We start from the raw sequence: 18140 nt of genomic DNA, 5'->3' as shown, positions 1-18140 counted from the left end.
AGGAATAAAGTTGTGCGGAAATTAAAAAACTCGTCTTTCGAGAAATTGAATAATACGGAGGTATATTGAATTCATATTTGTGTGTGAGAAATACAAAGAACTTATATATATATTTTTTTTATTTGTAAAAATAACTGTATATTTTTTGTATATTTATACTCTCATCTTAGACTGTGGAACAACAGCGTGATGCAGCTGAAAAATAAATATCACGTAGGTATTAAATTTAATATGCAAATATTGTACCGTTTTGGCTCGGCGTTCTTTGTAAATTTTCATCCTTTCCATCAGATAACCTTCGTGACTGCTTCGAACGCGACTTGGTCGGTGATCCATCGTAAATTAATGAGCCACGATAAATTTTTAGAGAAACGTATTAATATACTTCAAAACGCACATGCATTATATGCTAATTATTGTTGCGTATTGCGTATTATTTTTGAAGTGATGAATATATGTAAATGTGTAATATGTAGCAAAAATAAAAAATTGCGCAACAAACTGATATACATTTGCAAAACAATATGTAATGAAGATTGTAGATATGGAAAAAATGTTATAGAATGGAAAAGAAAACCGATTGATAAATGTAATGTAACGATGATAAAAAGAAAAAATAGATTTGCATAATTATGTCGTAATAGTAGCAAAACTTCACGTTATTGACTTTGATTTGTGATTTTATGCACATCGATGTTGTAATCGATTTAAAAGATTAGAAGCTATTTATCATTAGCTTTATAAATTTATGCGATTTATGAAATAACTACGTTAAAAATCTGTTTTGTTTTTTACATAAATCGCATTGAATAATAAAGTGCATAATTAAGTTAGATTAATTCGCATACATTAATCATCCGACGTTATATATAGTTAAATTGCGACCTATCGAAAACGCTGTCAGACGTAAAAGCCAGAAACCTCGAAAATTTATGGAAAGCAGGCGTGCAAATATAATGAAGTTTATTGAACACACATCCACTTATTGAACCGTTTAACGTAATTGCATTTCTGCATTCGCATTTCGATTTGAAAAAGGAATTTCTCCAGACCGTGGATTTGGGTACAAAGTGAATTATGGCCTTTTACAGTCGACGAAACTTTAGAGCCCATGGTGGACGCTATGTAATTTAAATATTTATCGCGGTTTTTCGAAACGCAGTTTATTCAATGTCGTGATAATACCAGTTTCATTTTGCAGAGGATCGAACGAATGGCTTGTTCCTTGTGCAATCATTATGTAATGGGTAGCTCATTGTACGTGATTATTTTGGGCCTCATTGGGACCGTTAGTCCATCGTAATACTCCCATCTTGCTAATTTAATTGTTTAAATATGCCAGATAAGAAGGAAGCAAACATTTTAGCGCCAAACACTATTAATGCAAAATTTTGTCAGGTAGTCACGGCTTTCGACATAATACGCACAATAAATTACAAGGTTCCCAGGACGTCGTCACGTCACAGGAACAACCAGGAAGGTAATAATTACTGCATTATCAGAGAGCATTCTAAAGTAACTAAAAATATTTTTTCAATTATATATATCTGTGGTGATATCAATAAATTAATAAATTGTTGTAAACCATTACATATTAATTGCAGTTCCTTTCACTGTCGAAAGAGACTTAAAATTGATGACATCAATCCTGGGAATCGAGCATTACACTTTAATTATGTTAGGCGCCATCACGGTGAGTAAAGAATTATTTGAAAAATCTAACGTTTATTTAAAAATATTATGAAAATTACGTATTATATAAATTTATTAAAAAAACTTATCAAAGTAATCATTATTTCTGATATATATTTATATATATAGCTTCGATTTGGCAGGAATATCCCATGTTGCACACGCCATGGTTGCTCATGCAACTCTGTGTCATCATCGTGGAGATCGTCATCTTCTTCGTAAGATTCTTCTTAGATGGTTTGCATCTCAAACGCAACGAAATATTGCAAGCGGTGTTTACCTTATACAACTGGTTACAAGTCTTCTGCCTTTTCCATCAGCAAACAAGACGTACCATTTAGAGATGTCTCCTTTTTAATGTTAAATTATTATATATTTATATTGTTTTAATATTACACACACACACACACACACACACACACACACACACACACACACACATGCTATATGAATTGTATAACAATGAAATATTTTTTTATATAAATACGTATATTTTATCAATTGATTCAGATTTTTCCCAAAAACATCTGACTTATTTATTTCAAAATAAGAAATTAATCCGAAATTGGATATTAATTGGATCTTGATAATTTTAATTTGCTTTGCAAGTCTAGTCACAAAATTTTAATACGATTCAATTTACTTATCTTTTACGTCCATTCTATAGGATAATAAAATTTTTTATATTCTAATTCACTCACATATAAACTTAATATATGAAAAATTACATTGCAACAATTGAGAAGATTTTTATTTAAGTAAATTTAAACTTAATTTAATTTTGTATGAATCAGATTGTGCGCGATATCTGAATATGTATAACAATTAAAATTTTTGTATATATTTTATTTTATTACATTGTACAGTTTACAGAGAGAGATTTGGTGAGAATTTTTTTTATATATAATATTTATAAAGTTATTTTCTTCTTTCTTTAAATTAACTCTTTCTAAATTTAATTAACAATATCGCAAGGCTCATAAAGATACTGATCCAAATGAGAGTGGCAATAAAACCGTAATAAACCGCCGGTTCCGATATCGACCAGCCTCTGGCCATTATTAGTCTCATTGACTCCGTGCTCTTCGTCAGGGGTAGCAGGAAACTAATATACTTCAATAGTGGATGCATGCCCTCTATGGGCCAGATAATGCCGCACAACATCACAATTGGAAGAAAAGAGCCCATCGCCACGTACGTGGCGGTCCTTTCATTGTCGCAGAAACAGGCGATTACAAAACCTGAAAATTAAATTCATGTTTTCGAACAATTCCTAAAGGCTTAAAGTATATGTAATCAACAAGAAATGTAGTAACGTTTCTCGCGGCGAGAACACTACTCTCATAATCTTTCTTACACAAAATCTTCAATCTCTTCTTCTCACGTTTTCACAAAATTGCTGTAACTTGGAAAATCGCGAATATTTCATAAAAGCTAAAGCACTCCTTGGCAAAAGAATTATGCCAATAATTAAATGTGATATTTAATTATCGGAAAATTTCATATAAGAAAGATTTATAAAACTTTCGGAATCTGAATATCTCATGCAACGATTCAATATTGAGATAAATGAATTACCGAAACACATGCCGCAGAGGCCCGTGAGCATGTCCAAAAGAGTGATCAAACCGATGTCGCCTTCGCAAGTGACTTTGAAGATCGCGAATGAGACTATGAGGACCATCACAGTTTGCCCGAACATCACCACAAACTGCGTGATCACTTGACCGAAAAGAATCTCCGTGCCAGTGAGACCTAGAGAGACGGAATTAGATTACACAGTTAAAATTATTTATCAGCTCCAAGATTTATTAATTTCAGGAAATATATCTCAAAATTTGTTTAGAATTAGAACTTTTGTGTTAGCTCTTAATTTTTTTTCTTTTTTTATACAGACCCGACACGAGGCTTCTTTCTAGCAGACCCTCGTTTCTCTCCAGCAGCATAGCGCCCGACGTCAATGCGACTGAGAGAAAGAAAATGATTCTGAAAAGAGCACGAATTCTTTCAATTCCAGCAATCGCTGACAAATTTTTCTTCAGAGAAGACAATTGTTTCAACACGTGTTACTAATATGGCCGGTATTCATAGTCGGATCTTATTTCAAAACCGTGTTAAGTGATGTTTTAAGATGCTAATACGGTTCTGTGATCGACATCTTAAGATTGTATATAAGACGGTCTTAAATATAAGCTCTGACTATATGAATACCAGCCTGTATCACGTTATCATTTAACATAAAATGCTTACGTTAGGATAATTCCCGGAGCTGCAAAATCCGTGAAGTTAGGATTCACAGGCCCGTAGATCGGCTGCTTGAACTGACGTAACAATCGGCGATAGAAATAAATTGTGGTAAATAATAATTTACGATAACGTAACAAAGATAATCATTTTAGAACGTCGCAGCAACCAGAGTTTGACAAAACTCATCTCTCTGCTATATTAGCATAATCGCATTTACTTACGTTTATGGGTATGCTCGTTAATTTTTCGCTATAGTTGCAGGCCACAGTGACCTCCTTCGCGAAATCTTGAAATGCGTAAAGCAGGTCCCTTTGTAGCAGCTGTCCTATCTGTTGATCTACAAAGGCGTATCGCGTTAGGATTTTCAGGTAAAAATTTCATAATCCTTGATTATATCGGAAGATGTTTATTTTACAAGAGCGCTCAACGAGACTGGCACTTCCAGAATGCGGCATTTCATATGCAAAAGGATGAAAAGTTATTTCGCTCTATTCAAATTCGTTCATAGACTTACTGGACATGTCCATAACGATTTTCATTTCCGCGAAATTAATGTCCCATTCCGCGGCATCTCTGCCATAATCTGTCCTCGCCATGAGAGCTTCGGAATAATTGGACGGAAACGTTATAGCGCCCCATGCCCATCCCCTCGTCACAGCATTTGTGGCTTCTTCGTCACTGTCGTACGGTAAAAACTGTATGGTTTTCTTCTGCAGGTGCTGAAGATATCGACAGCTCAGGAGCGACCAATCGCAACCGGTTCCAAAAGTGCACGGTTGCGTGCTATTGTTGAGCTCGTTGTTGACAATGGCTAATTTTAACCCTACAGGATCCTTACCAATGGAGACACAGAAGATGACTATTTGGGCGACCGGCAGAGCAATGATGAACAACATTATTCTGCGAAATCGAAATAAAAATGAAAAAAATTGCAAGTGAGCGATTAAAAATAAAAACGAAAAGATGAGAGAAAGTTTGGTGCGCGTGATGAAATGGATTACCCGACGTTCCGCCACATCCATAGAAAGTTCTTCCAGATAAGAGCCTTCATGTGCATCGGATTAAGCATAGTGTGTTTGGAAGAATCACCTTCTTCTTCCGGCGGCAATGCCGGCACCTGTTGGAAGACACACAAATGAATAAAGTATTATTTAAAAAATTATTTAGGCTGACAAACGATTAAAATAAAAATGATCAGTGCTGTGTATATATACATTACATATATATGTAAAAAATTATTGACATTACCGTTACATTGCCGTCCTCCACAATGACTACACTTTTCCGTCGACTAGATATGCTCACGTTATCGCCGAACTCGCCGCTCATCTCGTCCACGTCCTGCAAAGCAAAGAGGAATTGAAAGGTATTTTAATGACGCGTAAGCAATACCAAGAACGCACGCGTACTTATGTGTGCGTGAAAATATAATCTTTCTCTAAGAAGTGTTAAAATTTTGTCGCACTTATACTCACGTCTTCCGGCGGAACACCCGTTATACTGCTCAGAATGCTGCTTCTCCTTCTTAATCCCACATTCTGCCTCTTGCTCAGTTTTAAGAAGACATCTTCCAAAGTGTCCAATCGATGCATCTCCATCAGCTTCGCCGGGGACTCCTCCGCCAGAAACTTGCCGTTTCTCATCAGGCCGATGATGCCGGCTTGTCTGGACAATGGCAATTCATCTTTCAGATAATTTTTATAATCACTTTGAAAAAGTAGTCCGTAATATACATAACTTGGATAATGATATGGGCGACAATTAAAATCGAGCAGCGAGTAACTTTTAACAATCAGACGCTTGATAGATAAATCTTAATTGCATCGAGAGGCAGGATTCAAATTAATTTTTTTATTTTACGATTCTAATTTAAAAAAAAATGAAATTGGTTGATTCAATTCATAGCGCTTTCTGTACAACTAATAAAACAAGGTTGCAGATTTAGTTGTAAAGTGAAAGTCATAAAGTGAAAGTGTCGAATGTTATAAAGTACTAATGTCAGAAAATGTATAATAAATGACGTTAGAATATAACGATAAGAAACATAATAATTATGTGGCGTCGACTTGCCTAGTCTCCTCGATGTAGTGCGTCGTGATGATGATGGTCCTGGTGCCATCCTTGGTAATTTGCACCAAGTGATCCCAGATATTCTGACGGAGAATAGGATCCACTCCAACTGTCGGCTCGTCCAGAATCAAGAGTTCGGGCTCGGCTAAAATGGCAGCCGCGAAGGATACTCTCCTTTGCTGTCCACCTGATAGATTCTTAACGAAACGATTTTCAGGCGGTAGTTCTAAAAACTGTAATCAGAGAACATAGATATTACTGAGCCCTGCGATAATCTACAATAAAGATATTTACGATAATACGAGACGGAAATGAATACTTCGGACAGAGAGATCTTCTCTTTCTAGAATTTTATTAGTGAGAGAAATATCGAAAGGTATATTAAATATGATGAAAAGCCATCGCCTCGAAATCCCGACTTTCCGCGATTGCCGAAAACCTCTCACCTTAATTAGAAAAGTCAGCTTTTCATCCACCTGTTCTGTCGTCATACCGGCACACCAGCCGAAGTAGATGAACGTTTCCCGAATGGAGAACTCGCTGTAGAGCGCGATCTCCTGCGGCATGTAGCCGACCCGGGGACCGGGCACACCGGACCCCTTGGAACCCGGTCGACCGCCCAGCACCCATATCTCGCCGGAATCCAAGCGTCTCCGACCAACGATGCACGACAGCAGAGTGGTTTTTCCGCAACCGCTTGCACCAAGCAGCCCGTAACTGTTGCAATAAAACGTTCAGACACGAAATAGACCAGAAATAAAGAGGTTTTTACATCGGTAAAAAAAAAATTTAATAATAATATTAATAAACTAAAATTTCTTCTATCTGACAATTAGACTCCTTTATTCTTAAACTTTTTATTTTTTAACTTGTATATCAGTCAATAAAAGATTTGGAATTTTTCTCTGCGTGTAACTTAAATTCTGTCTAGAAAAAGTATATGCAGAAATTTATTTTAATAATAAATTTATTAATAATAAATTACTAATCTCCATTAATTGATTGTTGAAATGTACAGAAGGTACTTACATTGTGCCTTTCGGCACGGTCATATTGAGACCGTCCAGGATAACGTTGGGATTTTTTTTGGACCCATATTTCTTGAAGGCCCTTCTTACGCAAACAGCATGTCTCCGTCTCGTGTCCAAGGTCGATAGTTGCGAGCGGAATGGCTGTCTTCGTGTTTTCATCTCCATCAGCGTGCTCGGCGTGCTCGCACTCTCCATCTCTACATTTGAAAGAGAGGTACGATCATATATATCGCATGTTGACTTCTTCATCCATTCGTTTCCTTCTTTTCTCTCTTATTTTTTAGTTCTGAGCACGGCGTTAAAATAGACCCGACTTTTTTTCTTCTTTGACACTACGCTGTAAGTGTATAATTTTGCATCTTTTAAAATTTAAATTGTTGAATGATAAAGTATGGCACTATGCGATCCACTCCGGAACCTGTCCGCGCGAGTTCAGATTCTCTTACTCCGGTAGGACCGGTCAGATAAGTGAGAGTGTCTGTTACGGCGTTACATCACGGACAATTTGCGAGACACCGATATACGCCGATCATATGCTATACACAATCGAATGATAAACAATTCAACTGAATACAGTTTAAAAATGTGATAAGTTATTTATTCGTCACAGTTCTTCGCGAATTTGCAGTTTGATCTTATCAAAATAATCAAAATAAAAAAATAATCAAGATATTGTTTCCAAAGATCATAAAATGTCTTTGTTGGAATTAATATATATAGAAACGTATTTAGTATTTAATATTATTTAACATATATATATATATATATATATATATTTAGTGTTAATTTAATATTTGATGGTTCAAGCTGACGAAGCAACTTTAATTAAATGCTACCGGAACCGTAATACGATTCGAAAGTCAGGATAATTAAAAGTTCGGTAGTCTCTTCTTTCCGTTTTATAAGATTCACAGCAAACAACACTCGATTCTTTTTTGCGCTTATTTATTTATTTTATTTTGCGAAGAAATTGCAAATTTGATGACTCATTCACATTCTAAATCGCAAGGTGCACCGCTCGACTCATTGAGAAATCGTTGCCTCATATCGCTAATTAATTAGGTCATGTTACCAAGAGTTGTATCACTTATTTTCTCGTGCAGCCATTATTTTTGTTACTTATATTTCTGGCATTGTATGCGATAATAAAAATCTTTCAAAGGCTGCACTGTCTTAATTTCACTTTTTTCAGGTTTCATATATTTTGCTATTAGTTAGACAATGAAACAACATTTTTTTTATAGAATCGAAAGCACTCCATTTTGTAATTTCTTGTTTACAAGCTAATGTAAGCTAATTTTAGTGATTAAAGCGATATGGTATATCTAAAATCTTTATTGCGCGAGGAAATTAAAATAATTGGAGCCACCGCGAACAATTAAGACACGGCGTGATAAAAAAAATCACGGACGAAATCCAAGATCCTTTTTAATTTCCGCTCGCGGGATTAACCCGAAAATACGCGTCATAAAATGCGTGTTAACAATATTACATCGATGAATAATTGGAAATGAAGCGACATATCCGTTACAAAATCTGCGTTTACGTGTTGTTACATCAAACATGTAACCGAAAAATATATGAGCGATGAGTAAGCTACGTGCTACGCAACACGCCGCTGCTTTCACGTAATTTGCTCATTTCTTTACGCGAGAAAGAGAGGCGTATTACGAAAGAGGAGTCCGGCAAAGAAAGACCGCCTAAGGTTACGTCCGATCGCTTTCCTTTCTTTCGACTCTCCCCAGATCTCCCCGTCGTCATTTCTTCCTGATGAACTTGCTTTGTCGTTGTCAGACGCAATCCATTTATCGAGCAAGTTCGTCGGTATTGCGGCAAAAGATACGTTTCCCCGATTCAATTCGGATATTCGATATTCATGTGGCAAAGACTATTATCACCTAATAGATGGAATTTTAACTTCCATCGAAATATGTTTTTTAATAATTATTTAAATAGCTTTAATTATACATTGCCTAACTTTCTAAACTGATCTTCTTATCCTACATTGTTAGAAATACAATTAAAATCTTCAACTTTTATAACTTCTTACATAAAATTATAATCCTCTCAATACTCGTAATAATTATAACTTGATTTAGTTGTATTTAATATGCGCGCGTGCGTATATAAATTATGTATTCATCAAAATTAGAAACTTTGAGCAATTTTAATTAATAATTAATTTAAATTTTCTATCTTATTAATAATTTTGTGTAGGATAGATAAGATATTCTACATATTCTGCTATACGTAGAATAAATGAAAAATATGTATCTCACTCTGTTTTACGAAGAATACAGAAAATATTCCACTCTGAACTTGACGCATTAAGCGCAGTGACGTTACGGAATCTTTTTTATTTACGTCGGTTATTTCCATTCGGTCGACTTTATCATTACAGAAAGAAGAAAAAAAAATTGCCAGTTAATAACGCTAGCACAATCGTTCACCGCAATTGCTAGATCATTATAGAATCATTCCGATCAAACAGATATCAATAAATATACCTTACCTCTGAATAATACAAGATGAATATTTATATTGCCTACGACTCATGTTACGCTACGCGCATTATCTCATATTGATATATATTATCTCAATCATCAGCTCATTAAATATGATCTATTTTGTGAATTTTGTTGCATATATATAATGACTCGGCAAGATTAATAAATTAATGATAAAATATAACAATATTAACCTGCACAATTTTAATGACGAAAATGTTGATTACGATGCCGCTTGCTAATTTCTCCGAACAAAATCTTCTTGGAGAACGAGATCGACGTGAGGTTAACTGGCGAGCACCTTTGCGCGATTCTTCTTTGCTTAAGTCATTTCCTTGTTTATATTACTCATATCTTCACACTTATCTCAGTGTATTCGAACATGTCCTTATACGAGATATTGTAATGTCCTTTCGACAGTTTTTAATGAGGCTTTTTCAGAAATATATTTTCTGAAGCGTTCTCTGTTCTTTTTTAATTAGTTTATTGCTCGTATATTTTAAAATATATTCTTTAATAAATAATATCTTTACAGAAATTATTATAAATGTATTTTTTTTTTTAATATGTTTTTGAGCAACACTTTTATTTTCTGTTAAGTTTGAGGATATATTTTTAATGAAATTTGTTTAAAGCGCTTTTGCTTCTTTTATAGTCTATTTTTAATTATTCTTCTTGTTCGATTATTACACAACTGGCCAACAATTATCGTAAATTATCCGTAAATTATCGAGTGCACTTTAACAGTTGTTGATCACTGATAATTATATGAAGCAATCACTGGTAAAAACACTTTTAACAACTTTTAATCATGTTTTTATTATTGTCTTCAAGAGTTCTCGTTTTTGTGGAAGATTTTGCCCCTGATACAACACGCCTGGTCGCGATCACTACTTCAATTCGTAGATAAAATGTGGCAAAGGTTTTGCATACCTACAGATAAAGAATTAAGAATGAGAGTTTTTTAACCTTGAAAGAGAGAAACCCCTAAGGATAAAAGTTTTAAATTTAGAAAATGATTTTGGCTACCTTCTATTTGCTAGCAATGGAATCTTTCGAGATTTTGATTTAATATTTCAATTAATTCCGCATTAGGAAATCTATGTACAAACTTAGTATTGCAAGTAAATAATTTATTTTTAAAGTAGCCAAAAGTTAATCTAATTCTCAAAAACATTTTCTTCTCTTCTTTTTCTCTCTACACATTATAAATAGGTAAAAAAATTAAACATCGAAGTATTTCAAAAAAATCGGTTTTGAAAATTAATCTTTGAGAAAAGGAATAATTTTTCATATAAATGTTGTAAAAAATGAAAAAAAATTGTTTATTTTAGCACATTTTGAACATATAAAAAAACTGAGGAAGATTAAAATCTATCTTTTACTAAACTTATTTCAATCTCGACAGTAAAAACACTAAAAACGGACTTGCCAACGTTACGATTCAAAGGTCACAATCCGAGTTATTAGCTGAATAAGATCTCTTAAAAAAATTATTTCAGCTTCAACCAACACTTCAATAACAGATATAGCGATGCAGAATTAATATAGCAGGTCAAAATCCAAGTTTTACAGCTTACTAAGATCTTAAACAAGCTAGTTTGTCTTTAGCCACTATAACAGATTGCTCGAGGCGGAATTAAGGGAAGTGCTCAGTAATAAATTTCAAGATATATCATTTAAAGATTAAAAAATTCTACCGTATTTATTATTTTTCTCAATACTGAATTAATCAACATCCCAAAAGATCCCGTTTAAGGCCGTTAAAAATCAAACCTTGAGACTTAACTTTGAAAGAGATTCTCATAATATCAAAGTATTAAAATAATTCTACAATAAGAAACCGAGAATCGTTACACAAAATCTAACTTGATTTTAAGATTATATTAATAAAAATCTATCTATGAAATTTTTTTTCTCTCTAATTGTTTTAAGCAATGTCATAAATTTAATTTCGAATATCAAGCAGGCAAAATATCATGGCAATTTTTAAATAAGACTTCGAAACTTTTATCACGAGAATGCCTTATGCCCATTTCTATACCAATGCAGATTAACTTTAATCGCGGTTTCGCTTGCTCTTTATCATTTTCCAGTTCTACGAATTAGAAAAAAAAATAAAAAGCAAGTTAGAGTTTCTCAAAGTTAAAAATTTTTATCTCTGGGATTTGTAAAGGACTCTTGAATTTTTTTGAAGCAATCTTTACGTCGGAACGGCGGTGAAGACACTATGTACCAATCACGATTGCGAGACTCCGTTTCGCGTACTTATCTCGTGCAGAAACCAACGGAAGGATTGAGACCGAGAGTGCGACCAGGAAAAGACCGAGAGGCCGTGCGAGAGTAAGAGTGGCTGCCTGACCGCGACGGGGCTCAGCGAGAACTGGCTCTGCGCTTGGGCCAGCAGGATCCCGCGCGGACAATCAAACACCTGCTTGTGCAATCATTCGTTTTGAGCAAAACAGTCTCGCTTAGGGGAAGGGGGGGATAAGCTTTGTGCTTCTCCAATGGCGTTAAACAAATCCCAAGATCGTGGAAATACCTGAAGTGGCATCCAGACGCGTTACGTGTCTGACACCTACTGAACTTTTAAAAACTCTTGGCTAATAAGAGATTTACTTGAAGAAATATTTCCTCGGATAATATTTCTTCGGGAATATTGTCCCGTCGAGTCGCGATGTGCAATAGTATAGATTTTTTAGCTTCAGATAATATTGAACGGAATGCAGAGTCGCAATCGTGCATTGTGCGCCGGATCCTTCTTGCGCGGCAAATGTCGTCCTATATTTGGTTCAAGGTAAAATGGAACCGGTCCGGGATCCGGGACCGGTCTATCCAGACGGAAGTAACCATCAGAAGTAATTTTTTTTACTTTCATTAAGGATCTCTTTCTTGTTGCACTATAAGGAAAATCACATGAGTCACATAAGGCTTTTTAGATAAAATGGGTGACTAAACTGATTTCTTGCAATAAAAGTTAAAAGAATATATTGTACAATGAAGGTTATAATATATACATAATATGAAAGAAAATTTCTTTGGTTTCGAATCAATCTTTTTATTTAAACTCGCGATATAACGCATATAGTTTGCGTAAATAAATTTTTCTTTGCCTATTTTATTCACAGTTCGTTTACGAGTATTCCAAGGTAGGAGAAAAAGGAAAAAATTAATTTGTTATTGCAAATCATTATTTATTAGCTCTTGGTACTTCAGTAGCAGAGTGACGTCAAATGACGTCTAATTGACATCTAGAGACATCTCTAGACATCAAATTAGACGTCATCTTGCTACCTGGGTAATCTCTTAGGTACTCCAAGAGAAATAACACAAATTTATTCATCCTATCGTATTTCTACTTTATTGATAGACTTTATTAGAAATAAATTTTATAAATTTTTTAATCTTATTACGTTTGATAAAGAAAGTTAGATTTTACTAATTTTTAGATGCAACGGAAAGAATTTGTAAAAAAAATATTTAATTAGTTAATTGTTAGCGGAACGGAAAATGTAACGCTCCATGCTCTTTTCGCAATATTAATACTATGCGAGTGAAATTCGAGTAGAAACCGGAACGGCGCTCAGGCAATCTTTATTGCGATGTTAGCATAATGTGTATGAAGATGGTAAACTGTGTGTATATAGTTTGTATATGTACTTACAAAATAGTGTGTATATTCAGTGTAGGGACGCGATCAGAAAACAAACTAAAATCAAAAAATATGCGAAAAAAGTATAATATTTCTAGAGAAAAAATGTAGAAGTAAAAAATAGAATAATAAAAACTATCAACACAAATAGTAAATAAGAAAAGATAAATAATAATAATAATATATAATAGATATTAATAATAAATAACAATTTAAAACATAAGATATACTCGCGTGTATGTGTGACGTTTCTATTTATTTGCAAATAGATAATTTTTATTTATTGTCTTATTTGCCTAAATGTTTAATTGAATGTAAATATATTTGTTCAAAATATAATAAATAAAGACTATTTGATACACCGCTTTAAAAGAGTTGGATATTTTGGAATTTAGACTTCGTCAATAATAAAGTGCGCCGTGAACATTGAATACGTCAAGGCGATCTTCTTTTTAGCGCTCTCTTGTTAGTCGGCCATTTTTTCTCAGCAACTAGGTAAATAATCGCGCGCGCAGTAATAGACTCGCTGATGGATTATCCGCTCCATTTGCATATATTTTCTGCGACTCATTAAAAATTTTCAACGAAAATAGTGTAAATTCTGTGACACGTATAAACAATTTAGTCATTTAGAGATAGAAACGTTAATTAAGATGAGAGATTATACATCGTTAATCCTGTGGATATTTTATATAATTTAATTTAATATTAAATAATAATTATTGATTTTTATAAGAAAATTATTTTAATCATATTCTTTTATATTTTTATATCTTCTTTATTTAACACATATATTTATTTTATTTAAGCTGTATTTAAGACATGCCGACCTATGACCTGTTGAAGATTAAATCAATCTATATGACCATCTATATGAGATAGTCGACACAATAAAAAGCACACGTGGTTCTTCGAACTAACCGTGCATCGATATTCCAAGTATACACGCGTATAGCTTCGTTCAATATTTGATGATATGTCTATATAGTCTATACTTGGACATGAAATGTGCACAGTATCCGCAGTATAAATATACGATTCGCGATGCGATTCGTATTTTATGTTTATAAATGAGTATGTGCAAGATTCATAAGAAAATTGTAATAAATATAATAATTACGATGAAACAATTAATTTTTATATATTTAATTGTTCACTTATCACGGGATCTATTTTGTATCTCGACAAAAAAGACATTGCTGTAGATCTTTCATGAAAAACTTTAAACTAGATAGTGTTTTAATCGTAAGCGAATTAATATGATTTAAACAAAGAAAGTGTGAAGAGAACAAAATGTCGATTGAGTATAGCTCTGGGTTTTTCTCATTTTCTTATAATTGTGGTATTAATCACATCCCTACTATTTAATAGTAATTATTCTACTAATTCTAGACGTTAATTCCAATAATATACGTCATCATGACGTATATTACCGAGAATGGCCACTTCTGATAACAATGTCGAAGACTCACCTTTGTGGTCTTTCCCACAAAGAGAAAACTTATCAGTATCATAAATGTTGAGATGAAGAAAGAACTATTCAGGATGTATACTTGCTGAGATAATTATTATTAAAACTTCAAAAAATTGAAATTGTGCATTGTACAAGATTATTAAATATGGAACGAAAAATTTTCATATTAAAGATTTTCGGACAATTTTCGAATAAGAAATACACATGTATTTATTAATGTTTCTTACACTTTTAAAAGGAGATTAATTTTATAATTTTATTTTAATTAAACGCAAAAAATTTAAGAGTAAAAAGCCAAATTATAAAATTAATTTAAACTTTATGTTCTGGATGTTATATTTTGTGATCCAATATTCGCTTCCGTACATTAATAAACTTCTTTCCAAGTATGGAATTTACATACCTGGAATATTACAAATTATATCTATATAACAATTTATATTTTAGATTGTCTTATAATTACGTAATGTTATATAAATTTCTTAATTGTTCAGTTTTCAAAAATTTACGGCAATCTTAAAAATCACATGAAAACATTTAGAAAAATTGAACCATTTGGTCATTTTCGTAATGAAATTACTTTGATGTAGTGTGTGAATAAATACTCGGTTATTTAAATTACTTATTTCATATAAAAATATATTCTGTAACGCTACATTTTTCTATATACGCAAGCGATCCAATAGACATCGTTCGACGTCGAAATTACCGTATGATCTGCATTTCTCCCAGCGATCGTTATGCAACTCCGATACTCATGACTTTCTTTCGTATGGCGGAAACGGCGCGCACAAAGAGAGAATGCTCGGGGGTCTGGAAATCATCCTGAAACACCGATCACACTTTCGTTTTCTCTCGGTGACGCCATTAGATTTGTCTCATATCGTCAAATAGTCACATAATCGCTCTTGAATCGCAAACTTAGTCGGCGCCCTCCTACTCCAGCCAACTCTCTCAGCGGTTTTCCCGCTATTATACACCTTATGGAAGTCATGTAACCGATGATCTTATATATGCAAAAGCGCACCGTGCATCTGTTCTGCAACGTGAATCGCGAGTTATTTTCAAATAGGCGCACCGACATGTTTCCAAACAGAGACAAGGTCGACCAGCTTCTACGCAATCCAGATATCGTTTCGAATCACCTGCAGCTATCTTCCAAACGAGGCCAGGAAGATTACACTTTCTGCAAAAACCGTCCTGAAAAAATTGAACGAATTAAGAAAGAACCGAAGAAGGCTCCGTTTCACAAAATGAACGACTTTGTGTACATTGTAAATAAATGTAATTATAGGTACTACGAATATTGATTAAAGGATTATTCAATTATTAAATAAATCGATCAAATAATTTCTCGCGTAAAACTGGTTAAATGACCTACTTTTTATATTCACTTTTGCATTATTTAACACAGGGAAGTATATCTGGTTGCTCGCTAATGGGCGCGTTCAGGAATTACATCTTCTCAGATGGTAAAGATGGAATAATCTACAGGATGCTTGCACTTAATCTGAGAAGTTTGCGGGTTGTCAATATACTGGGGCAATTAACTTATTAATATTATTTGATTTTTATATATATATATAAGATTTGTTATACAAAAGTTAATAATAATACTATTATTATGTTATATGCGCAATAAATTATTAAATAATAATAATAAATAATAGTAATAATAACAATATTGTTAATTAATAACAATGGTATTAATCTTAACTAATAATTATTAGTTAAAAATTAGAAAAATTATATAATTATTAAAATATAGAAAAAAATACTTAGATCCAAGAAAATATTTTTTCACATATAGTACCAATGGCCTTATGTACTTAATATAATCACATATTTATATATTTAGAATTAGATATTTTTACTTAATTTAAGTATAGCATGCGGAATTTATATGGAAATTTTGTAATATCTGCAATAATATTTGCTCTCCAAATCTCGAGTTACGTGATTATAAAGAGTAATGCATGCTGAACACGAATCCAGTGTAGTTTTTTTATTATCGTTGATGTCTAATATTTCGTGGGCGATCAAACCTGAAACTGTTTGGGGCTAATCCATCCGGGTGCATTTCCAAGGCATTCCCGGGCATTTCCTGGCTCACTGCATATATGGAATATGGATGAGACGGGAATTACAACCGTTCAGACATCGAATAGAGTCATCGGACGTCGAGGAGTGAAACAAGTCGGGCGAGTGACTTCTGCGGAAAGAAGAACTCTCATAACTATCTTTTAATAATGTTTCGCATAAAAATTTGAAATAAATTTTTATATTTTTCTCTTAAAAAACAATTATTAAAATGTATCCTATCATTATTCAGGATTAGTTGTACGTATATATATATATATATATATATATATATATATATATTGAAAATGCAGTGCAAACGGTTATACCCCGGCATTTTTGAGATTTCAATTTTTCCACCGTTTTTGTTTTTGATCTATACCGGTTAAACAAAGCGACGTAGACAAAAATTTCCTATATAAATTTTGTAGCTAAAGGTTCACTCTTTACAGTGGTATTACCACATTTAACTACAATTATTTATTTTGTTGTTAAAAATCGGCACCGAAAAAAAACGGACGGTTTAGCCCCGGTCTCCCCTATATATTTTTTTCTATATTAGGTAATGAAAAATTCAGTATAGAAAACGATAAGTCGCTAAGTTTTGTGTAAACATTTCATTAATTGATTTATTCAATAATATAATAATGTTTTTATTATTATTTATTATTATATTTAGAAAGCACGTAAAGTTAATTTTGCACAACATGAGTTCTTTCAAATTTATTTCAACTTCCTAGAACGCGACGGTTTGGTAAAAAATAATAAACTTCTTTGTCTAAAAATCTAGTTTGAAAATTTGGTCGACCTTGTGGAAACACATATATTAATGCATTATATTTGAAAATCTTGAAAAACATGAAAAATTCATACAGAAACAGACATTTCTTATGCGTAACTCTAATAAAACGTGAGCTACTATTTGCGATTAGACGCTTAAGGGATCTACGACCGATCCATATAAATAGATCCCCACTTTCATCCATTATACTGTCGGTATTCCGAGTAAACGTAGTATAGGATTGGGGTCAAATGCAGTCTCTGCCGGGTCTGTGTGGCGAACGGAACGCTTGGCAAGTTCGTTGCATCGTGAAGTACATCCTGCATAGTGCTTTTTCTCTCATACCCTATTAAAAAATACGTCAGCATTGTTAAAAAATTACTTTAAAAAATTGTGAAATTGTTGCACAAAACTATTTCAAAAATGCGTGATATTTGTTAAAGTTAATTAACAAAGTTATTTTAAATTCTGTAATAATAAAAAATTAAAAATTGAAACTTGATAAAATTTTTCTTATAACTAGATTTTTTATTTTTTATTAACAAAAAATTTTATATAAAATTAAAATTTCTAATAAAAATAAAATTGAAATAATACAAATGCTAAT

At 33.1% G+C, this 18140-nt stretch overlaps 1 protein-coding gene and 1 long non-coding RNA gene across 4 annotated transcripts; both read right to left on the bottom strand.

Moving 5' to 3' along the window:
• Positions 1-2598: 2598 nt before the first annotated feature.
• LOC143895825 (ABC transporter G family member 23) lies at positions 2599-11968 on the bottom strand. Of its 3 annotated transcripts, none has more exons than XM_077403196.1 (14): positions 11816-11968; positions 9742-10480; positions 7039-7237; positions 6456-6726; positions 6010-6242; positions 5415-5604; positions 5188-5280; positions 4941-5056; positions 4454-4839; positions 4161-4276; positions 3943-4013; positions 3590-3678; positions 3271-3447; positions 2599-2933 (listed from the first exon to the last, which is right to left on the bottom strand). In XM_077403196.1, the coding sequence occupies exons 3-14, from the start codon at positions 7233-7235 to the stop codon at positions 2632-2634; spliced, it is 2241 nt and encodes a 746-aa protein (XP_077259322.1). In that variant the 5' UTR covers positions 7236-7237; positions 9742-10480; positions 11816-11968; the 3' UTR covers positions 2599-2631. The 3 variants fall into 3 exon arrangements, with proteins under 3 accessions (XP_077259322.1, XP_077259321.1, XP_077259323.1); XM_077403195.1 differs by having other exon boundaries at positions 11755-11948; XM_077403197.1 differs by having other exon boundaries at positions 11784-11944.
• Positions 11969-15249: 3281 nt separating this feature from the next.
• On the bottom strand, positions 15250-17025 carry LOC143895870 (uncharacterized). The gene is made up of 2 exons (XR_013256483.1): positions 16719-17025; positions 15250-15873 (listed from the first exon to the last, which is right to left on the bottom strand). It is a non-coding gene; the product is annotated as an uncharacterized LOC143895870 (long non-coding RNA).
• Positions 17026-18140: the final 1115 nt, after the last annotated feature.

The sequence above is a fragment of the Temnothorax americanus genome, unplaced genomic scaffold, assembly GCF_048541705.1.
Source record: "Temnothorax americanus isolate GAGA-0224 unplaced genomic scaffold, ASM4854170v1 Scaffold17, whole genome shotgun sequence".
Lineage (NCBI taxonomy): Eukaryota > Metazoa > Arthropoda > Insecta > Hymenoptera > Formicidae > Temnothorax > Temnothorax americanus.
Note: the sequence above shows the minus strand (reverse complement) of the source record. Positions and strands in the feature narration are given on the sequence as shown.